This window comes from Gouania willdenowi, chromosome 1 (assembly GCF_900634775.1).
Source record: "Gouania willdenowi chromosome 1, fGouWil2.1, whole genome shotgun sequence".
Classification (NCBI taxonomy): domain Eukaryota; kingdom Metazoa; phylum Chordata; class Actinopteri; order Blenniiformes; family Gobiesocidae; genus Gouania; species Gouania willdenowi.
Window position 1 is genome coordinate 2835803 of NC_041044.1, and position 16566 is coordinate 2852368.

At 38.2% G+C, this 16566-nt stretch overlaps 1 protein-coding gene across 3 annotated transcripts in view; it reads left to right on the forward strand.

Moving 5' to 3' along the window:
- Positions 1-16566, forward strand: part of LOC114471306 (zinc finger protein 638-like) — a 42976-nt gene that overhangs the window by 11360 nt on the left and 15050 nt on the right. For 2 of the 3 annotated variants that reach the window (XM_028460027.1, XM_028460044.1), the window contains exons 7-19: positions 202-347; positions 3710-3922; positions 6920-7018; positions 7188-7225; positions 7305-7351; positions 7440-7471; positions 7568-7687; positions 11520-11651; positions 11787-11828; positions 12115-12252; positions 13581-13745; positions 13846-14232; positions 15848-16306. In XM_028460027.1, the coding sequence (XP_028315828.1) occupies positions 202-347; positions 3710-3922; positions 6920-7018; positions 7188-7225; positions 7305-7351; positions 7440-7471; positions 7568-7687; positions 11520-11651; positions 11787-11828; positions 12115-12252; positions 13581-13745; positions 13846-14232; positions 15848-16306 (2018 nt within the window). The remainder of the gene's footprint in view (positions 1-201; positions 348-3709; positions 3923-6919; positions 7019-7187; positions 7226-7304; positions 7352-7439; positions 7472-7567; positions 7688-11519; positions 11652-11786; positions 11829-12114; positions 12253-13580; positions 13746-13845; positions 14233-15847; positions 16307-16566) is intronic. The other variant, XM_028460036.1, reaches the window with a different exon arrangement.

Below are 16566 nucleotides of genomic sequence, written 5' to 3' on the forward strand. Positions count from 1 at the left end.
CATTACTCTTTACACCTCTGAACATTAGTATCACTTTTGCTTTTTCGTAACCTTTTTTTTTTTCAACTTTATTGTTATTTCTTCATTTCTTTATTTTTCTGTATTCTGTAAAGCAGCTTTGAGTCCCAAAAAGCGCTATATAAATTTGATGTATTATTGTTACAACTGCTGTTATATACCAATGTTATTAACACTTGGCAGCACATGGAGTTTGGCGTGGTGTGAAGCGTCTGCCCGACGAGCGGAACGTTTCTTCTTCTACAGACGGCTCAAAACATGGGCAACCACAATCCCACAGTAAACCAATCAAAGGTGTCACAAAGTCTGGAGCCAAGACGTCTAATGTGGTGAGTACTGAAGACTGTGTGTCTGTACACACCTTATATATACATTTGCAAGACCATGTTAGAGTAGATGAAGATAATCTCGTGTTCAGTACCCGAGATTGCATTCAGAGAGACATAGTCAGAGGTTTTGCTTTGCTGATTCAATCAATTTATTAACGGATGAACAGAAATGAATCAACAACAATATCAAATCAATAGGAAAACATGCACTCGTCTAATACACAGCTGTGGGCCTCAGGGTCGGCTTACTCCAAGCGCCCTGAACTTAGTTTTCCTTACCATTTTTATTCCACATTGTTAACAGGCAAATGGCTTCTCATGTGTGTTCTTTTGTTGTGCTACGTAAGACATTTGTGATTGTCACGGTCAAAAACATGAACTCATCAGAGATAAAGACATACACAAACTAGGCAAGACCTGTATTCGCAAGGCAAATACATATTTTCTATTAAAAATTGAAAAAATTGGCAAATGACAAACTGTATCTGGATTTGTTGACAAGTTTGTGCTTTTTACTAATTTAATTGAAATGCAGGAAAAGCAGAAGACTGACCTTGACCTTAAATATGACCTTGAGGGAAAGTCAAGGTCACACATTGAAAGGAAATGTTCAATGGTACCAGTCTGAGCACTGTATATCAGTTTGTGGCCAAGTTATAGAGAAAAAAGTATTTGTTTTTGTTTTGGCTGAGCTTTGTCGTCCTGACAGCGTTGAGGACTCACTTTGTTCACTTTTCTGAGGAGTTCTTGAACTTAAATATGACTTTGAGCAAATGTCAAGGTCACACTTTGAAAAAAATATTTTTCAATAGTACCAGTGGCCAGGTTGTAGGGAAAAAATTCTATATATTGACATTAGGCTTGGGTGGTATGCAAAATTTGATACCTTCAAACCTCTTCCCTATTTTACCGCGTTATACAGTATTATTGTGACTGATTAAAAATGACGTAAGGCTGTGTATTGACACATTTGTCTCAGTGTTTGTGCAGTAGAGCCAGAAAACAAAAGAGCAGGTGTAGAGGAGGACGAGGAGAAAGAAAGAGACAAACACAGAAGCGCGCCGCGGTGCCAGGGACAGCAGTGGATCTATTTACATAATCCACGTATCAAATATAAGGACAATCCATGTTCTTGTGCAGGAAAAGGATTGATTGAAAAGTGGATGCTTGTGCTTCAAGCCAGTCTTAATTCGTTCCCTCTCTACTCCGGTAAGAGCAGTCAGTGACGGCTGAAGCACAACACTGAAACGGTATTGAAACCGATATTGTTGCTATTTTATGACTGTATACGGTATTACCGCCCAAGTCTAATTGACATCATGAACTTTGACCCCTACCGATCTTTTGACTGGTAGGTCGTACAGCTTCGGTTTAATGAAATAAATTACTGTACTTGACATGAGCTTTTCATTAAATGTAAGCATCAAACTTGTATGATAAATATTCGTAGGGATTTTGAAAATTTTGGTTTTTGACGCTCGATGCGACCTTGACATTTTGGCTCCAAAAAAGGTTGACTGCGCATCCTTGACATAACTCCGATGAGATGAAATATGTGTCATTAGTGCTGCATTAATAGACTATCAGGAGTTCCACAACAAAGCAAGTTGCGGAAGAAAAAAAAAACTCCCACAAGAAGAATTGTATTTGGCAATTTTCAATTGCCAAATACAATTGTTTGGTTCAAAGCATAGATTCAAAAGTGTATATCTTTAATTAGAAGATGTTTTACATTTAGAAATCAAGCAATCAGTTTATTGTAGTAAGTTAAAGATGACATTTTGCTACTGATTTAAAGCAATACAAATTATGTCCAAGATTATTGATTGATTTATTATTATTTATCATTTAGGGGTCATTTTGCTCTCAAACAGTTTTTTAGTGGTAATCTTGAGTGTCCCAGTTATTGTACATTGTAATCTTAGGAGTCATTGTTTTTTTCCGCAACTTTTCTGCAAGTTCTTTGTGACGTGGAACTCCTCCTAGGCTATTAATGCAGTGCTACTGACACATGTCAACTTATAGGGGCAATGTCAAGGATGTGCAGTCGACCTTTTTTGGATCCAAAATGTCAGGGTCAAGGTCGCATCAAGTGTCAAAAACCAAAATTTTCCATATCTCAGCAAATATTTATCGTACAAGTTGGATGCTTACATTTCTGAAAAGCTCATCTCAAGTGGAGTATTTTAATACGTTGGACCGAAGCTGTACGATCTACCAGTAAAAAGATCAGTAGGGGTCAAAGTTCATGATGCACGCCATATTAGAAAAATGCCTATAACTCTAATATACAAAGTTTAAACTGCCTCATATTTGATGCACATGAATGTCCATCCCTAAACAAGACTCAATGTAAAAAATTACCCATCATGCTTTGTGTTCTCGACTGGCGCCATTTAGCACGCCATAATAAAAAATCTGCTGTAAGTTTCATATACATCAATCAAACGTCCTCATATTTTATGCACATGACTGTCCAGCCATAAACAAGAATCAATGTGAAAAATACCCATCATGCTTTGCGTTCTCAGATGGTGGCGTCTGACACTAACAGCTCTAGCGGAAAGACGATATGTCGTGTTGACTTCAAAATAGTGTTGGATGAATCTTATAAGATTGGAGCAGGTCGCTGATGAAGAAAATTTAGGATGTGATCAGTGGGAGGGGCCTATAATGTCACTAGAAAATCCTTTGCCATCACATCTAAATGCTGTATCTTGGCTATTTTTCAATGGATTTGCATCAAATTCACTGACAGTGATTTTTAACTGATTTTCCCTTTCATACTGGGTTTTTTTTTGACTGGCACCATTTTCAGAATCAGAAACAAGAATTAATGTACATTTTCTTTCAATGTGTGACCTTGACCTTCACTCAAGGTCATATTTAAGGTCAAGGCCAGCCTTCTGTTTTTCCTGCATTATTATCAGTTTAATTAGTAAAAACAATAATATTAAGGGACATTCCTTAATGACAAAATACACACAATAAGATGTCTTTCACATGAACAATTATTACAATTCAGAAATGTGTATTTTTAACCAGTTTTATGATACAGATTTTTTTTCCACAAATTTTGCAGTTTCAATTTTTAATTGCCAAATACATATTCGCCTTGCAAATACAGGTCTTGCCTAGTTTATATCTGTTTTTTTTATCATCGCTTACTAAGAGCTTGTGTTGTTGTTAAATTTAGATTAAGTTGGAATCAGATTTTCTGAAAATGTTTAGTTGACCTGAATATTATTTATTATGGGTAATTGGGCTATTGAACATGTGATTACAGTCTTTTTTTTAAAAAAGAAACCATGAATAATAATACACATTAGAAACCACTAAAGTATAAAATAATTGTTTTGCAGTTTACTAAATCTCCACCAGCCAAGAAGAAGAAAATAGCAGCTCCAGTGGCAAAGGTCGCGCCTGCTCCACAGTGTCTGGTTTATCTGACGGGAATCCCCAACGATGCTTCAGAGCAGGAAGTCATTAACTTGGTCGGTTCTTTTGGAAAAATCAATAACGTCATCCTCTTGCCGTGTGCTGAGGAAGACAACGAGAGTGACAACGGACAGAAGGTGAGATTCTAGTTTCATTCCTTTGCTCAAATCAACTGGAATCTTTTCTTATGTTGACGGTGGATTTTCTGCGTCTTTTTGTATGTGGTTAGTCATTTTAACTGGTGAACGTTTCACAATGCATCACTGCTACTGGTAGTAAGTAAAAATGCAGGAAACTTTAAGTATCAGTTGTGTTATTTTTGTAAAGCAACATTTTTCCCCAGGTTTGACTTGTTCAGCAGGTCCTCTAGTTACAGTGAACGCAGATTTATCGTTACCCTCTGAGGACTGCAATACTAAGGGTTAGCCAGAAACTGACATTTTTAGTTTTGCTCATTCTGATGTAATTTTTTTGGGTCATCTTCAAATACTTTTAATCCCTAGAATCCTTACAATCTCAGCCAAAAAGGTTATACATATAAATAAACCACAAACAGCAGTTAAAGGTGTTAAAATTCTATTATGAATAGGAAAATCTAAAAATTGTAAATGTTTTCATTATATTTAGTAAATAAACACACAAAACACATTGATCCAAAATATTTCTAAATGTAGAAAATTAAACAAGACATTTGTGAACGCTCCAGTAGTGATTTGATGAATTTACCTATTTTACTTTTAGAGATATGTTCGTTTTTATGACGAAGTGCAGAGGAGTTTTTCTACTTTGATCACTACTGCTGAACCTAAACAAACTGAATCTAGATACCTGAACAAAATATTTCTCAACAATGATGTTGTTTTAACTATATAATTTATTTATACATTTCATCATACACACATACAGTATATATATAATAATGCATCAATTTTATATAGCGCTTTATCATAGACACTCAAAGTCGCTTTCACTCCACACTTAGTGGTGGTAAGCTACTGTTGTAGCCACAGCTGCACTGGGGCAGACTGACAGAGGCGAGGCTGCCATAGTGCGCCATCGGCCCCTCCCACCACCACCACCTCACTCACACACTACATTCATACTAGGCAATGTGGGTGAAGTGCCTTGTCCAAGGACACAATGACAGATACCACTGGGGTGACTGTCCCCCACTGTGGCACCTGGAATTCTCAGTGATCTCCCATCCACCTACTAACCAGGCCCAGACCTGCTTAGATTCTGAGATCTAATGGGATCTGGCAATGACAGGCTGGTATATACAGGTATATATGGCAATGACAGCCATATATATATATATATATATATATATATATATATATATATACATACATACATACATACATACATACATTGAACTTTTACTCGGCAGGTTTTCCACAGCCTGAGATTTAATTATATCCTGGTATCTGCTTATTAATGATTGAATGTGGTGTTCATTATTTTAGCCAACCTACGCACAGACACTGGGAATATTATGAAAATCATCACCCAGACTGATTTTATTCCTAAATCTTTGCTTTGATGGCTGAAAACTCTATGATCTGTTTTTTTCTTTAAATGCACAAATCAGAAATTGTGGAACTATTTAGGTTAGTTACAAAAAAGAAGGTAGAAATAAAAATCCGGCGTGAACAAACCTAAAGAAATAAGGGGTCCCCCTCAGAGATTTGTTTTTGTGCTTTGTTCTACATTGTAGGTTCCCAAAGTGGGGTATGCATTGACAAAAATGAAAACAAAATATAGAATAAGACTTTGCGTGGAGAACGATTAAAGACTCGGACTCTCTTCAACTTCATCCAAACATTTCAGAGTTCATCCTCTCAACATTACCCTCTCAATAAAGTTGTATAGAGTTCTATTTCACATTTTCTGGGTGATGGATATGTCGTATTACTGATATATGTTCAATCAACAATTGTTTGGTAGATTTATTTTTCCAAACAAAAAAGAGATTGTTTTTCACTGAAAATGAATAATTAAATACATTTTGTTAATTCTGAATAAGTCTTTTGTGCTTACAGATGTTTTTTTTAATTCCTAAACAGGTAAAATTCAGAGACAAATTTCACTGTAGGGCTATATTGTATCTGACATTACATGATGATTTTTAAGTGTGCAGGAGTAGGGGGTACATGGCTTCAGGTTAGATGTCTGAAGGGGTACGGGACTGTGAAAAGTTTGGGAGTCAATTCTGAATTGAATTATTCTGAATTACAGTATTCTGCTTCATGTTTACATGGAAATAGTAATTCTGAATTGAGGTTTACGTAGAAAGCAGGTTTATTTTGCTTTATTTAATTCCGCTTTAGGTCTGGGGGTAGGTAAGGGTTCTGATTGAACAAGGGGAGAATGTGACATATTCACCTCTATCGGGAAAAAAAATTTTCAGCTACAACATAGAAGACCACATGAGAAGTGTTTTCACTTTTATTTTTATCGTAGTTTTGTAGTTTTATTGTAGTTCGACAATAACACAGTTTCTCTTTGGTCAGCAGAGAAGGAGATAAGAACTAATCACTGGTAAATAAAGCCCAGAAAGATAGTAGCTCTAACAACAGGTACAATGATGAACTATTACAGCCTCTGCATGCACTACGGGGACGCATTCACTCCGTTTCTGAAATGTTTCCGGGTTTTAGTATCACCTGTCCGATGAAGGCTGTTTTGTTCGCCGATGTCCGTGTGTGCGTAATGTGTCCGTGAATGCCCTCGTGTTTATGCTTCCTCCATTCACTTTTTTCATTATATTCACGTCTTCTAAGGCTCTTATTAAATAAATTGTCTCGGCTCCAGTCCAACGCTTGCTTTGGGCAGCCATCTTAGATTATGTTGTCACCAACGAGTCAGCGACAGGACGACCATGCGCAGAACGACCTGGATTAATTTAAAGCAGAATTGAATGTTTAGAAGATGAAGGAATTTTTTAATTTGGAATAAACAGCCACCTAATTTGGATTTAAATTGAATTCCGATTTACGTTTTCATTCGGAATTAAGTGTTTACAAGGTCATTTTTAAAAAGGATTAAACTTTTATTTTTTATTAAAGGGGAATTAAAGCTAAACGTGGTCACTGTTCTACATGATTGATGTGGAGTTTTTCTCTTTACTGCAGGCGTCTGTGTGTATGATGAAGGTTGAAGACGCCCAGGCCCTTGTCACGGCAACCAACCTCTGCATTAGAGAGCAACCAATCACTGCTTCTGTAGCCAAGGTATTTCACCACTATTTCTTATTGCTACGCTGTTAAATCTTTACACTTTGACTTCACCCTGAGTGCTCACAAAGACCGAGAATTTATCCAACCATACAAAGTTTTTATAGTAGTCCAAAGTTTTCTGTCTTACTTATTTATATTCTCCACTGATGAATGTCTTCAACAGAAAAATGAAGCAGGAAAGTCACCTATTGCTAATGACAGGTATTCTACATCATTATTGTGGTTTGTATTAGTTTTAATCCTTGGGTTAAACCAACTAATCCAATGCCTTTCTTCACAGTTTACCAGCTTCAGGAAACGACAAAAAGACGCCTGGAAACAACTCTGGTAGGAAAGACACTGTAGCAGCTTTTATCTTCATATTTCCATTATTTGTGTTTTTAAAAACCTTCCCCGTTTGTCTGCATGTGAACAGAAAGAGAAGCTGAGCAGAAGGTCCACACTGAGGTACGTAGAGGAGTCCCCTGCTCTGTCATTGGTTCCATGTATTCTTCTTCTTCTTCATTGATATCTGACTGACGTCCATCATTATGGCTGCTATAGAAAGGCACGCTGCTGCTCACAGGACTTCCTGAGAGCGGTTGGTGTGAGAATGACATCGTCAGCCTGGTTCAGCCCTTCTGGACTCCGTCTGACATCATTATGGCAACACAAATTGGAAAGGTTCGCATGAACTCACACACGACATCACTATATGTGCACATCCAACAACCAAAACGTATGTATGAATGAAAGTTCAATGTGTGCTGCCCAACTTTGAGTTAAGTTCTGAGTTATTTAAATGACAATTGAAGTATTTTTTTTACTTTAATGCGTTAATTGCGGTTAATTATTTACAGAAAATTATTGCCATAAAAAATATAATGAAGTTAATTGCTTTTTTTCTGCTCCAAACAGTTTGGAACCTTTCTCATTTCACGAGTTCCCTGTATACCATAATACTGATGCACAGACTACAGGAGAACCAGAGGAGAAGTTGCTGCTGTGCTTCATAGGCGTTCATTTTAATTTAAAGGGGCAATATTATGAAAAAATCACCTTATAATGGTTTTGCTACAGTGATAGACATTCCTTTAGCCTCATTCAGAGGGACAAAGTTAAAAAGTGGTTTCCTCCCTCCCTCGTTATTCCACATTTTGTAAAAAGTCTGCTCCAAATGGGACAGTTTGATTTTTCTCATAACGTCATAACGTGAGAAACTCCTCCTGAAAATCCTGGCTCCTCCTACCCTACATAAAAATGTAAGCTCCTCCCTCTCAAACTACCTCATAGGTTAAGCAAACATAGTGAAGGCAGGTTGATAATATAGTTAATATCGTAACGTTCAGTATATAGATTAACAAACGAGCGCTCACAATCAGTTTCACTTTTCGTAGCCGTTACACCACCTTGTATCGCCTTTATGTGATGATTTGACGTGTTTGTGACCCAATGTGACGCAGCGGTTGGACAAAATAATGGACTATCGTCTTAAATGGACTATTACTGTGGTCAGATTAGGAGAAGGAAGACTGTTAAAGATTTACTGCTGCTGCTGTGATAAACAAACTTTGAGCATTAAATGGTAAAATGATTCTCAAGAGAAGTGATGGGTAGTGGGAAAAGTAACGTGTTCATGCCCACTCATGCATATGTATGAAGGTTCAAAAAACAGCCTGGTTTTAGAAGCGTCATGAAAAGTGCTCAAACTCTAGAAAACAGGCGAGTTTGGGGAAATAAACCTCAAATACTATGTTGTTGGGGTTCTTAAAACAAATGGAGATAAATGAAAAATAGCATAATACTGGACCTTAAAAAACAAAGAAAACAGATGGAAAACAAAAGCCCAGCTGTGTACAAATTATGCAAGAAAGAGTTTGCCAATCACTGCAGCGTCTGCTACCACCTCAATGCTAATCATGTAGCAGCTAGCACCTCAATGCTAATCATGTAGCAGCTAGCACCTCAATGCTAATCATGTAGCAGCTAGCACCTCAATGCTAATCATGTAGCAGCTAGCACCTCAATGCTAAACATGTAGCAGCTAGCATCTCAATTCAATTAAACTTTATTTATATAGTGCAAAATACAACAAAGTCACCTCAAAGCGCTGAACAAAATAAAGTCCACAGTAAGAAAGAAAGAACCCAACAAGATCCACATGAACAAGCATTTAGCGACAATAGGAAGCAAATACTCCCTCTTTTTTATAGGAAGAAATCTCCAGTGGATCCAGGTTCAGAGGTGGCAGCCATCCGCTTCCACTGGTTGGGGTTAATGAACAGAAGAGCAAACAGAATAGGATAGAAGAATAGACCATCCGAGTGTACCAAACTAGTTGAGCCGTGAACCAATGCTAAACATGTAGCAGCTATCACCTCAATGCTAATATGTAGCAGCTAGCACCTCAATGCTAATACGTAGCAGCTAGCACCTCAATGCTAATACGTAGCAGCTAGCACCTCAATGCTAAACATGTAGCAGCTAGCACCTCAGTGCTAACATGTAGCAGCTAGCAGGGTCAATGGTCCTAGTGGAGCAGACAGTGTTTCCAATCCACACTGACACTCAGACAGGATTCAGAACCAAAATGAATAAAGCCATGAGTGACAAATGAACAAAGTCAGTGATAAATGATTGTAGTGGACAGTCGACCACTCTGTGGTAGAGGATGTGGTCGGGGCTAGAAGTGCTGCTACAGATAGCGTCGTCTGACCCAATTTATCAACTGTTATGTAAAAAAAAAAAAAATTAAAAAGAAAAAAAAAAAACTTCTATGCAGAAAAACTATTTCAGACTAAATTCATCAGCTTTATCAGTTGCTCTGTTTATTTCATGATATCCACAGATATTCTAATTATTTTACACTGTTCAGTTTATATTTCTCTGGAATGTTTTGTTTTAAGTGCTGTTTTTATTTTAATACAAAAACACATCTATTTTTGAAAGTTTACAAAAAATCCAGAAAAGCATGAATATAGCTTAGTTAAATTTAAGTTAGTGCTTTGTGAACAATGCAATTATAATATTTTTCATTCATATTACACATTATGTTAGCACTCAGTCATAGAAATAATGAACACTATTTAGTTGTTTAAGGTCATTTGTTGTTTTCAATGATTCAGAGTCCAGAGCACCGATCAATCCTGAACAAATCTAACGCTGTGATTTAGCAACTTTCTGTTCTTTATCCTTCTATTACAAACTGGCTGACCTTTACTGCATCCACACTGCTGCTGTGCTGCTGCTGCAGCGAGCACTCAATCTCTCTGACATTTCTCCGCGTCATTGCTAATGATGAGGCAGTGTGCATCATGACAAAATGAGTGATCAGAATGTATCAGTGTGAGCAACAATGATTTAATGTTAACAATTTCATTGTTCCACTTGGTCTAATGTGACAGAGCTCAGTTTTGTGGCGGCATGAAGCTTTTAAAACCGGGAAAAATCCACAATTTAGCTACGTCATTGTTTAAGCTGCAGGTTTCAAATTACAGTATATAGCGCAAATTACAACAGTCATCTCATTGTGCTTAACAAAATGTAAAGTTCATAGTAAGAAAGAAATAACCAAACAAGGTAACAACTATTGTTTGGCCGTTAATTTAGATTAATCAAGATTAAATAATTACAAAGTCTCTAATTAATTAGATATATTTAAAATCTCGTCCTACCACTAGATCAGGGGTCTGTAACCTGCGGCTCTGGAGCCTCATGTGGCACTTTGACTCTTTTGCAATGGCTCCCAATAGCTTTGAAAAATAAATTGAAATAAAGAGGTGTTATTGTCTTACAGAGGCTAAAAAAATGACAAAATCAAGATATAACAATTTGTCAATCTAAAAATAAATCACATTGTGCAATAACTCTGCACCTTCCTACTTCATTTCCTGTGACATCTACAGACCATCAACTTTTCTTGCACCTGTGGCTAACCTTAAGTTTTAAATCTCTTGTAAGATAACTGAACCAACAAAAACACTATTCTAAAAGAAAATAGAGATTTTAATTGTGTGGGGACAAATTAATTTAACCGCCAGTGTGCCGGTTAAATATGCATGCTTTATGTGTGGCAAGAAATGAGCAATTAGCATGTGTTGACCACATGATCATGTGTTATTAAATTCAAGTTTCTTTTTGTGGCCCTTCAAATACATTTACTAAAAAAAAAAATTTCTTTATATAGCATTGTGTTCATGTAAACAGAGATGCGTAAGAATTTGAAGATGCAAGATACTGTTTTGTTATTTCTTGATGTTAATATTATTTTAAACTGTTTTTAAGTTACCATTTACATGATCAAATTAAATCAAACATTATTCTATATATGTTTAACTGTATAGAATTTTATACACTGTATCGTCTTCATTGAGAAGGTATTTTTTCGGCTCCTGAAGGACGTTAACCAAGTGAGATGAGGCAAAGTGGCTCCTTTGAGAGTAAAGGTTGCAGACCCCTGCACTAGATATTATGGACATGAGGAAGTGAGTCTGAAGTTGCTGCTCTGTTACTGTAGGTCCTTGTTTCGGTACCAGATAAGGAAGCTGCTGCAAATATGCTGAAAGATCACAGCTCTACTCCTGCCAAGGTTAAAGACTCGGAAATCAAACTGGTTATTCTCAAGCAGTGCATTGACTGCAGCACTCCGGTACGTCCTCCACTTTCTAATAGTTGATCTAAGGTTTTTATTTTAAGCGTTTGTCCCAATTTGAAGATTGTTCATGTACAAATGGACTAAAAGAAACTTTTTGATTTGAGTAACTGCAAACAATCCTTTCCACAGGTGGCTCTATTCAATGTTCTCATGGAATCTGAAGACCCACAGGTGAGTTTGAAAATGTGATCGTGTCAAATGATACACTCTGTAATATGTTAGATCATTTTGTGTTTGGTAAAAAAAACAAGTTTGAGACAATCGGTGTCAGTGATCAGTATATGTTAGATGGATCGTATTTAATTGGAAATTAAATCCTAGAAATAAATTTATTTGCTCATTCAATGACGACAAATATCGAGTAAAATTATTGAAGATTATTTAAATGTTGTGTAAAGAGATTTTACAAGAGCTTGTTGCCTTTTGAAGTTGTTGAGTGTTCCTTTGTCTTTTCTAGCAGAGTACGGTTGCAGTGAGCTGGAACCGTCTGCTGGTCATCAGTAACGTTCCAGACGCACACTCTGGCTACCGTGAGGTTCAGAAACTAATTGAGCGCTTTGGAACGGTCATCAAAACCCTGGTGATAAAGAACATGGTGAGTGTGTCTATATACGCTTCTAGGGTCCTTTAATTTCCACGTTAACAGAATCTCGGACGGAATTGACCAATGAAAACAGAATCTACTGTTGAGTGCGGAAATTGATAGAATGTGGATGAAACGCCCTCACAGTGAGATAAACTTTTTTTATGGAGAAAAGTTTCCGGAGACCGCTCATTAGGTGTACCGTCCACCCTCCTTCCCATCCTGGCCGCTTCAACATGTGGAAACAGCCACCCGCAACACCGTCTAAACTGCCATACAAGTACACAACTCATCACTCACTCCAAAAAACAGAGCCGACCAGTTCTTGCTTAACTTAATTTATGTATTTGTGAAGCTCCACTTGTTTCTTGTGAAGCGCTGCGGCGCTCCGTGAAAAACGATAAATCAGAAATCATCATCATTGCTCCTAAATTCCTCCTCCCCTCCGCTCAGGTTTTCACACTCTCCATTGATGGTTACATGGTCACCCCCTCCTCGCAGATCAGAAACCTTCAACCCTACACTCTCTTTCCAGCCCCACAAGCACCAAATCACTAAAACAGCCTTTCTGTCATTTTCCAAACATCGCCTGCCTTCATCCCACCCTCTCCAAACCTGCCACAGACACTCTAATCCGTGCCTACATGGTCTCCCTCCACCTACCTACAAAAACTCCAACATTTTCAAAAATGAGCAGCCATGCTACTCACCCAAACCATCTCCAGAGACCACATAACCTCTGTACTTCAACAACTACACTGACTCCCCATAAAACAGCGTATCCACTTCAAGATCATCACTTACAGATCCCTTAATAACCTGGCCCCTCCCCCTCCATATCTGTCTGACCTCCTACAGCACTACCAGCCCTCTCGTCTCCTCCGATCCTCTGCCTCCAACCTCCTCACTCCTGTTGTCAAATCTAAGCGCCGTACCTTAGGGGGTAGAGCCTCCGCCACAGCCGCCTCCACCCTCTGGAACTCTCTCCCCCAAACATCTCGCTACAACCTCTGAAAACAGTTAAAAACCCACCTGTTCCTTCACTTCTTCTGTTTCCTGTAATAGTATATTATTATTATAACATGAACAGCCTTCATCAGCTTCACCTGTTCAGTGTTTAAACATCTCATCAGTGCTACAGTAGGATTATGGAGCAAAAACTTAATTAAAAAAATAAATGTTGAAAACACGAAATTTGGAAAAAGAATAAAAATTAATTTGGAAAAAATTTAAATGCATTTTATAGGGCTCTACACTTTCATCTAAGCTATATTTTAACAAATAGGCTTTGAATTTCACTGTACTGCTGATCACGCTGACTTTACTCTTGTCCTGCGCAGGTTATTTGTGAAATGGCGACTGCTGCCATGGCGCTCTCAGTCTATAAACGATTCCAGACGTTTCCGTGCATCATCCAAAGCAACCCATTGATGTTTTCCCGTAAGGCCGACCCCAAAGCCAACACGGCGACTAAAGTTACCTCTACAGGCCCAGATTCGTCTCAGGTGAGTTGCGTTTATTTTCAATGCAGCTTTGAGTACAAATATGGGATATAATTGAGTCCCTATAAATATGACAATGGTTCGTTTATCTTTGTTTTTGCAGACGAAAACAGCAAATGTCAAAGTCAGCCAACCAGTAAATGAAGAGAAATCTAAAAGCCAGCCACAGAAGCTTGACAATAGTCAGAATAAGAATAAAAAGATGAAAATCAGCCAAAAGAAGGTCAAAGAGGAAGTTTTGAAAGACGGAAACAGTAACAAGAGTAAACGCCTGAAGATGACCATTGAGGGTTCCTCGTCTGTGCTGCTGTCAGACGTGTCTGACACAAGTGATGATTTAGAGGCTGATGTCGTCTTTAAGACGACGGCTGAGGACGTTTCTGCGTCCGTCGGAGTAAAGAGTGAGACGTCGACGATCAAAGTGAGTGAGCCGCCTATCGTGGATGGAGACTCCGCCTCCAAGACGTCCAGCTCAGACCAACTCCCACAGGTACAAAATGTCTGCTTAATTCTAAATCTGAAGAGATGTTTTATCTCTTAAATACAAGAGCTGGGCGATATGGACCGAAACTCACATCTCGATATTTTTTCTGAAAATGGCAATATACGATAAAAATTTCAATAATTTTATTTCAAATTAAGTCAAGACCAGAAAGAAGAATATTGTAATTTTCTATATCGCCAAAATAGAAAACTTGATATATCTTGAATCACGATATGTCGCCCAGCTCTATTACAGACCAACACATTAAGATAATAATCAGACATGGAACAGTTTGGATTGTACTGTGTGTGAAAGCTCTGATAATCTCAACAATAATGTCTTGCGTCTATGCTCCGCCCCCACCCCGTACCCCTTCCTCCCCCTTTGTTCTTTAAGCCCTCCTTCGCCACTCTTCCTCCTCCTTATCTCTGGCCACCAGGCTCCTCCTTCCCCTTTTCTGCCTTCCATGCTCCTCCCACCCTCCTCCTTCTGAATGATACGTGTCCACTAGTCTGTTCAACTCTTCTTGTGTTTCCTGTAACATCGATAAAACCCTCCGTCACACACACACACACACGCATGCATACATCTCACCAATCTTCCATCAAGACAGAAATCTAATGTGATCAAACAAGACCTAACGAGATCTAATGCTGCGTTCAAAGCAACTGGGAACTCTGGATTTTTTTACCTCCAACTTGGAAAAAGTTACTTTGAACGCCACATGTAGTCAGAGCTCCTAGTTGGTAACGTCGGAAAAACAAAACAACGTTCTAGTGGTCGGCAATGTTTGAGATATTTCCATGTGCTGCTGCTGAACTCAAAGATAGAGATTTTCAACTGAGAAATGCCATTTTCCGAGTTGCCTTGATCAACTACATTCCATTCCATGTCTCAAATCAGTGAACAGGTCGGGAGTTGTCTGCTTTACACACACACACACACACACGCACACTCACATAAAGAGTTTTGGTCGTAAATATTGAACCATTGCCCATTATCGGAACAAATTCACTATTTAAAAGATCCTTCACTGTTTTTACAAATGTGACCTAAAACCTTTGAAATGTTTTTATGAGTATATCTATGTCTAACAAAACACATTATTATGCTCCATATTTATTTTATTAACTTTTTAAAAATGAGACTACAGTTTTAAAGCCTGTGTTCCTCCATCTTGAAATAATGTGATGTCACACGGCCCCGCTGCCCGCAAACATTCCATTGTTTTCTATTGAAGTGACACATTCAAGCCTGATTTTTAGATCATTTAGCAGCTTTTTAAGGCAAAATGACAATTTGTGCTGCTTTTGGTTGCTCAAAAAAAATCAGGAAAAGTTTAAGATGTCGATGTAAACCTGTTTTGTTTACTAAAAGAGGATAAAAACTGATTTTGTAAAAACAGAGGATCCCTTTAACACACCTCAGACCTCACAATGCTGTCCTTGGTTGGAGAGGAGGAAAACCAGGACAAAACAGGCTTATTATCTTATACACGGAAAGTCTTCATTTATAATGTAGTTTTTCTAATGATTCACTAAAAGACACAGTTGGACTTCGGCTGTCTGAGTTGTTGACCAGATGTGTTTACATTTTGATGTGATCTTTTTTATTTTTCCAGGTGACTCAAGCGATAAACACTCCTGTTGTGGAAGGCGTTACAGAAACGATGAGTCATTCTAACAGTAGTGACTTATCAGCTCTCTCTGCTGGATATCTGGTGGAAGTGACACCGGATACAAAGACGTCTACAAACACAGAGACGTTAGCGGTGGAGGAGACTCGCTCAGAGGGAGCAGAGAAGGATGCAAAGAAGTTCAACACTGAGAAACAAGAGTGTCACACCAGAAAGGATAAGGAAGAAGAAAGAGACAAAGAAAGAGTGAGGCTGGATAGGGAGAGACGGGCAAGGGAGAGGGAGAGAGAAGAGCGAGCCAGAAGAGAGAATGAAAGAAGGGAAAGAGAGAGGAGGCAAAGGAAGAGAGGATATCATGATGGGTCAGGGTTGTCCTCCAAGTCTGATTCCAGGCAGAGCTCAAGGAGAGACAAACAGGACGGCAACAAGTCTGACACCAAGATGGTGAGAGAACATTTATTACTTTACAGCAGCTCCCACTGATCTCAATGACACTTTCACATAAAATCCACTAATATTGCCTCCTTCATCCTCACTATCACTATGCATTTTTACTTCTGTCTGTCTGCGTTTTTGTCAAATAAGCTATCAAAAAATTCAGAGATTTATCCTTGTATTGGGATGTCTCGATACAACTTTTTCACTTCTGATATGATACCGATATTGCAGCTTTGAGTATTGGCTGATATCGATCCGATATATCA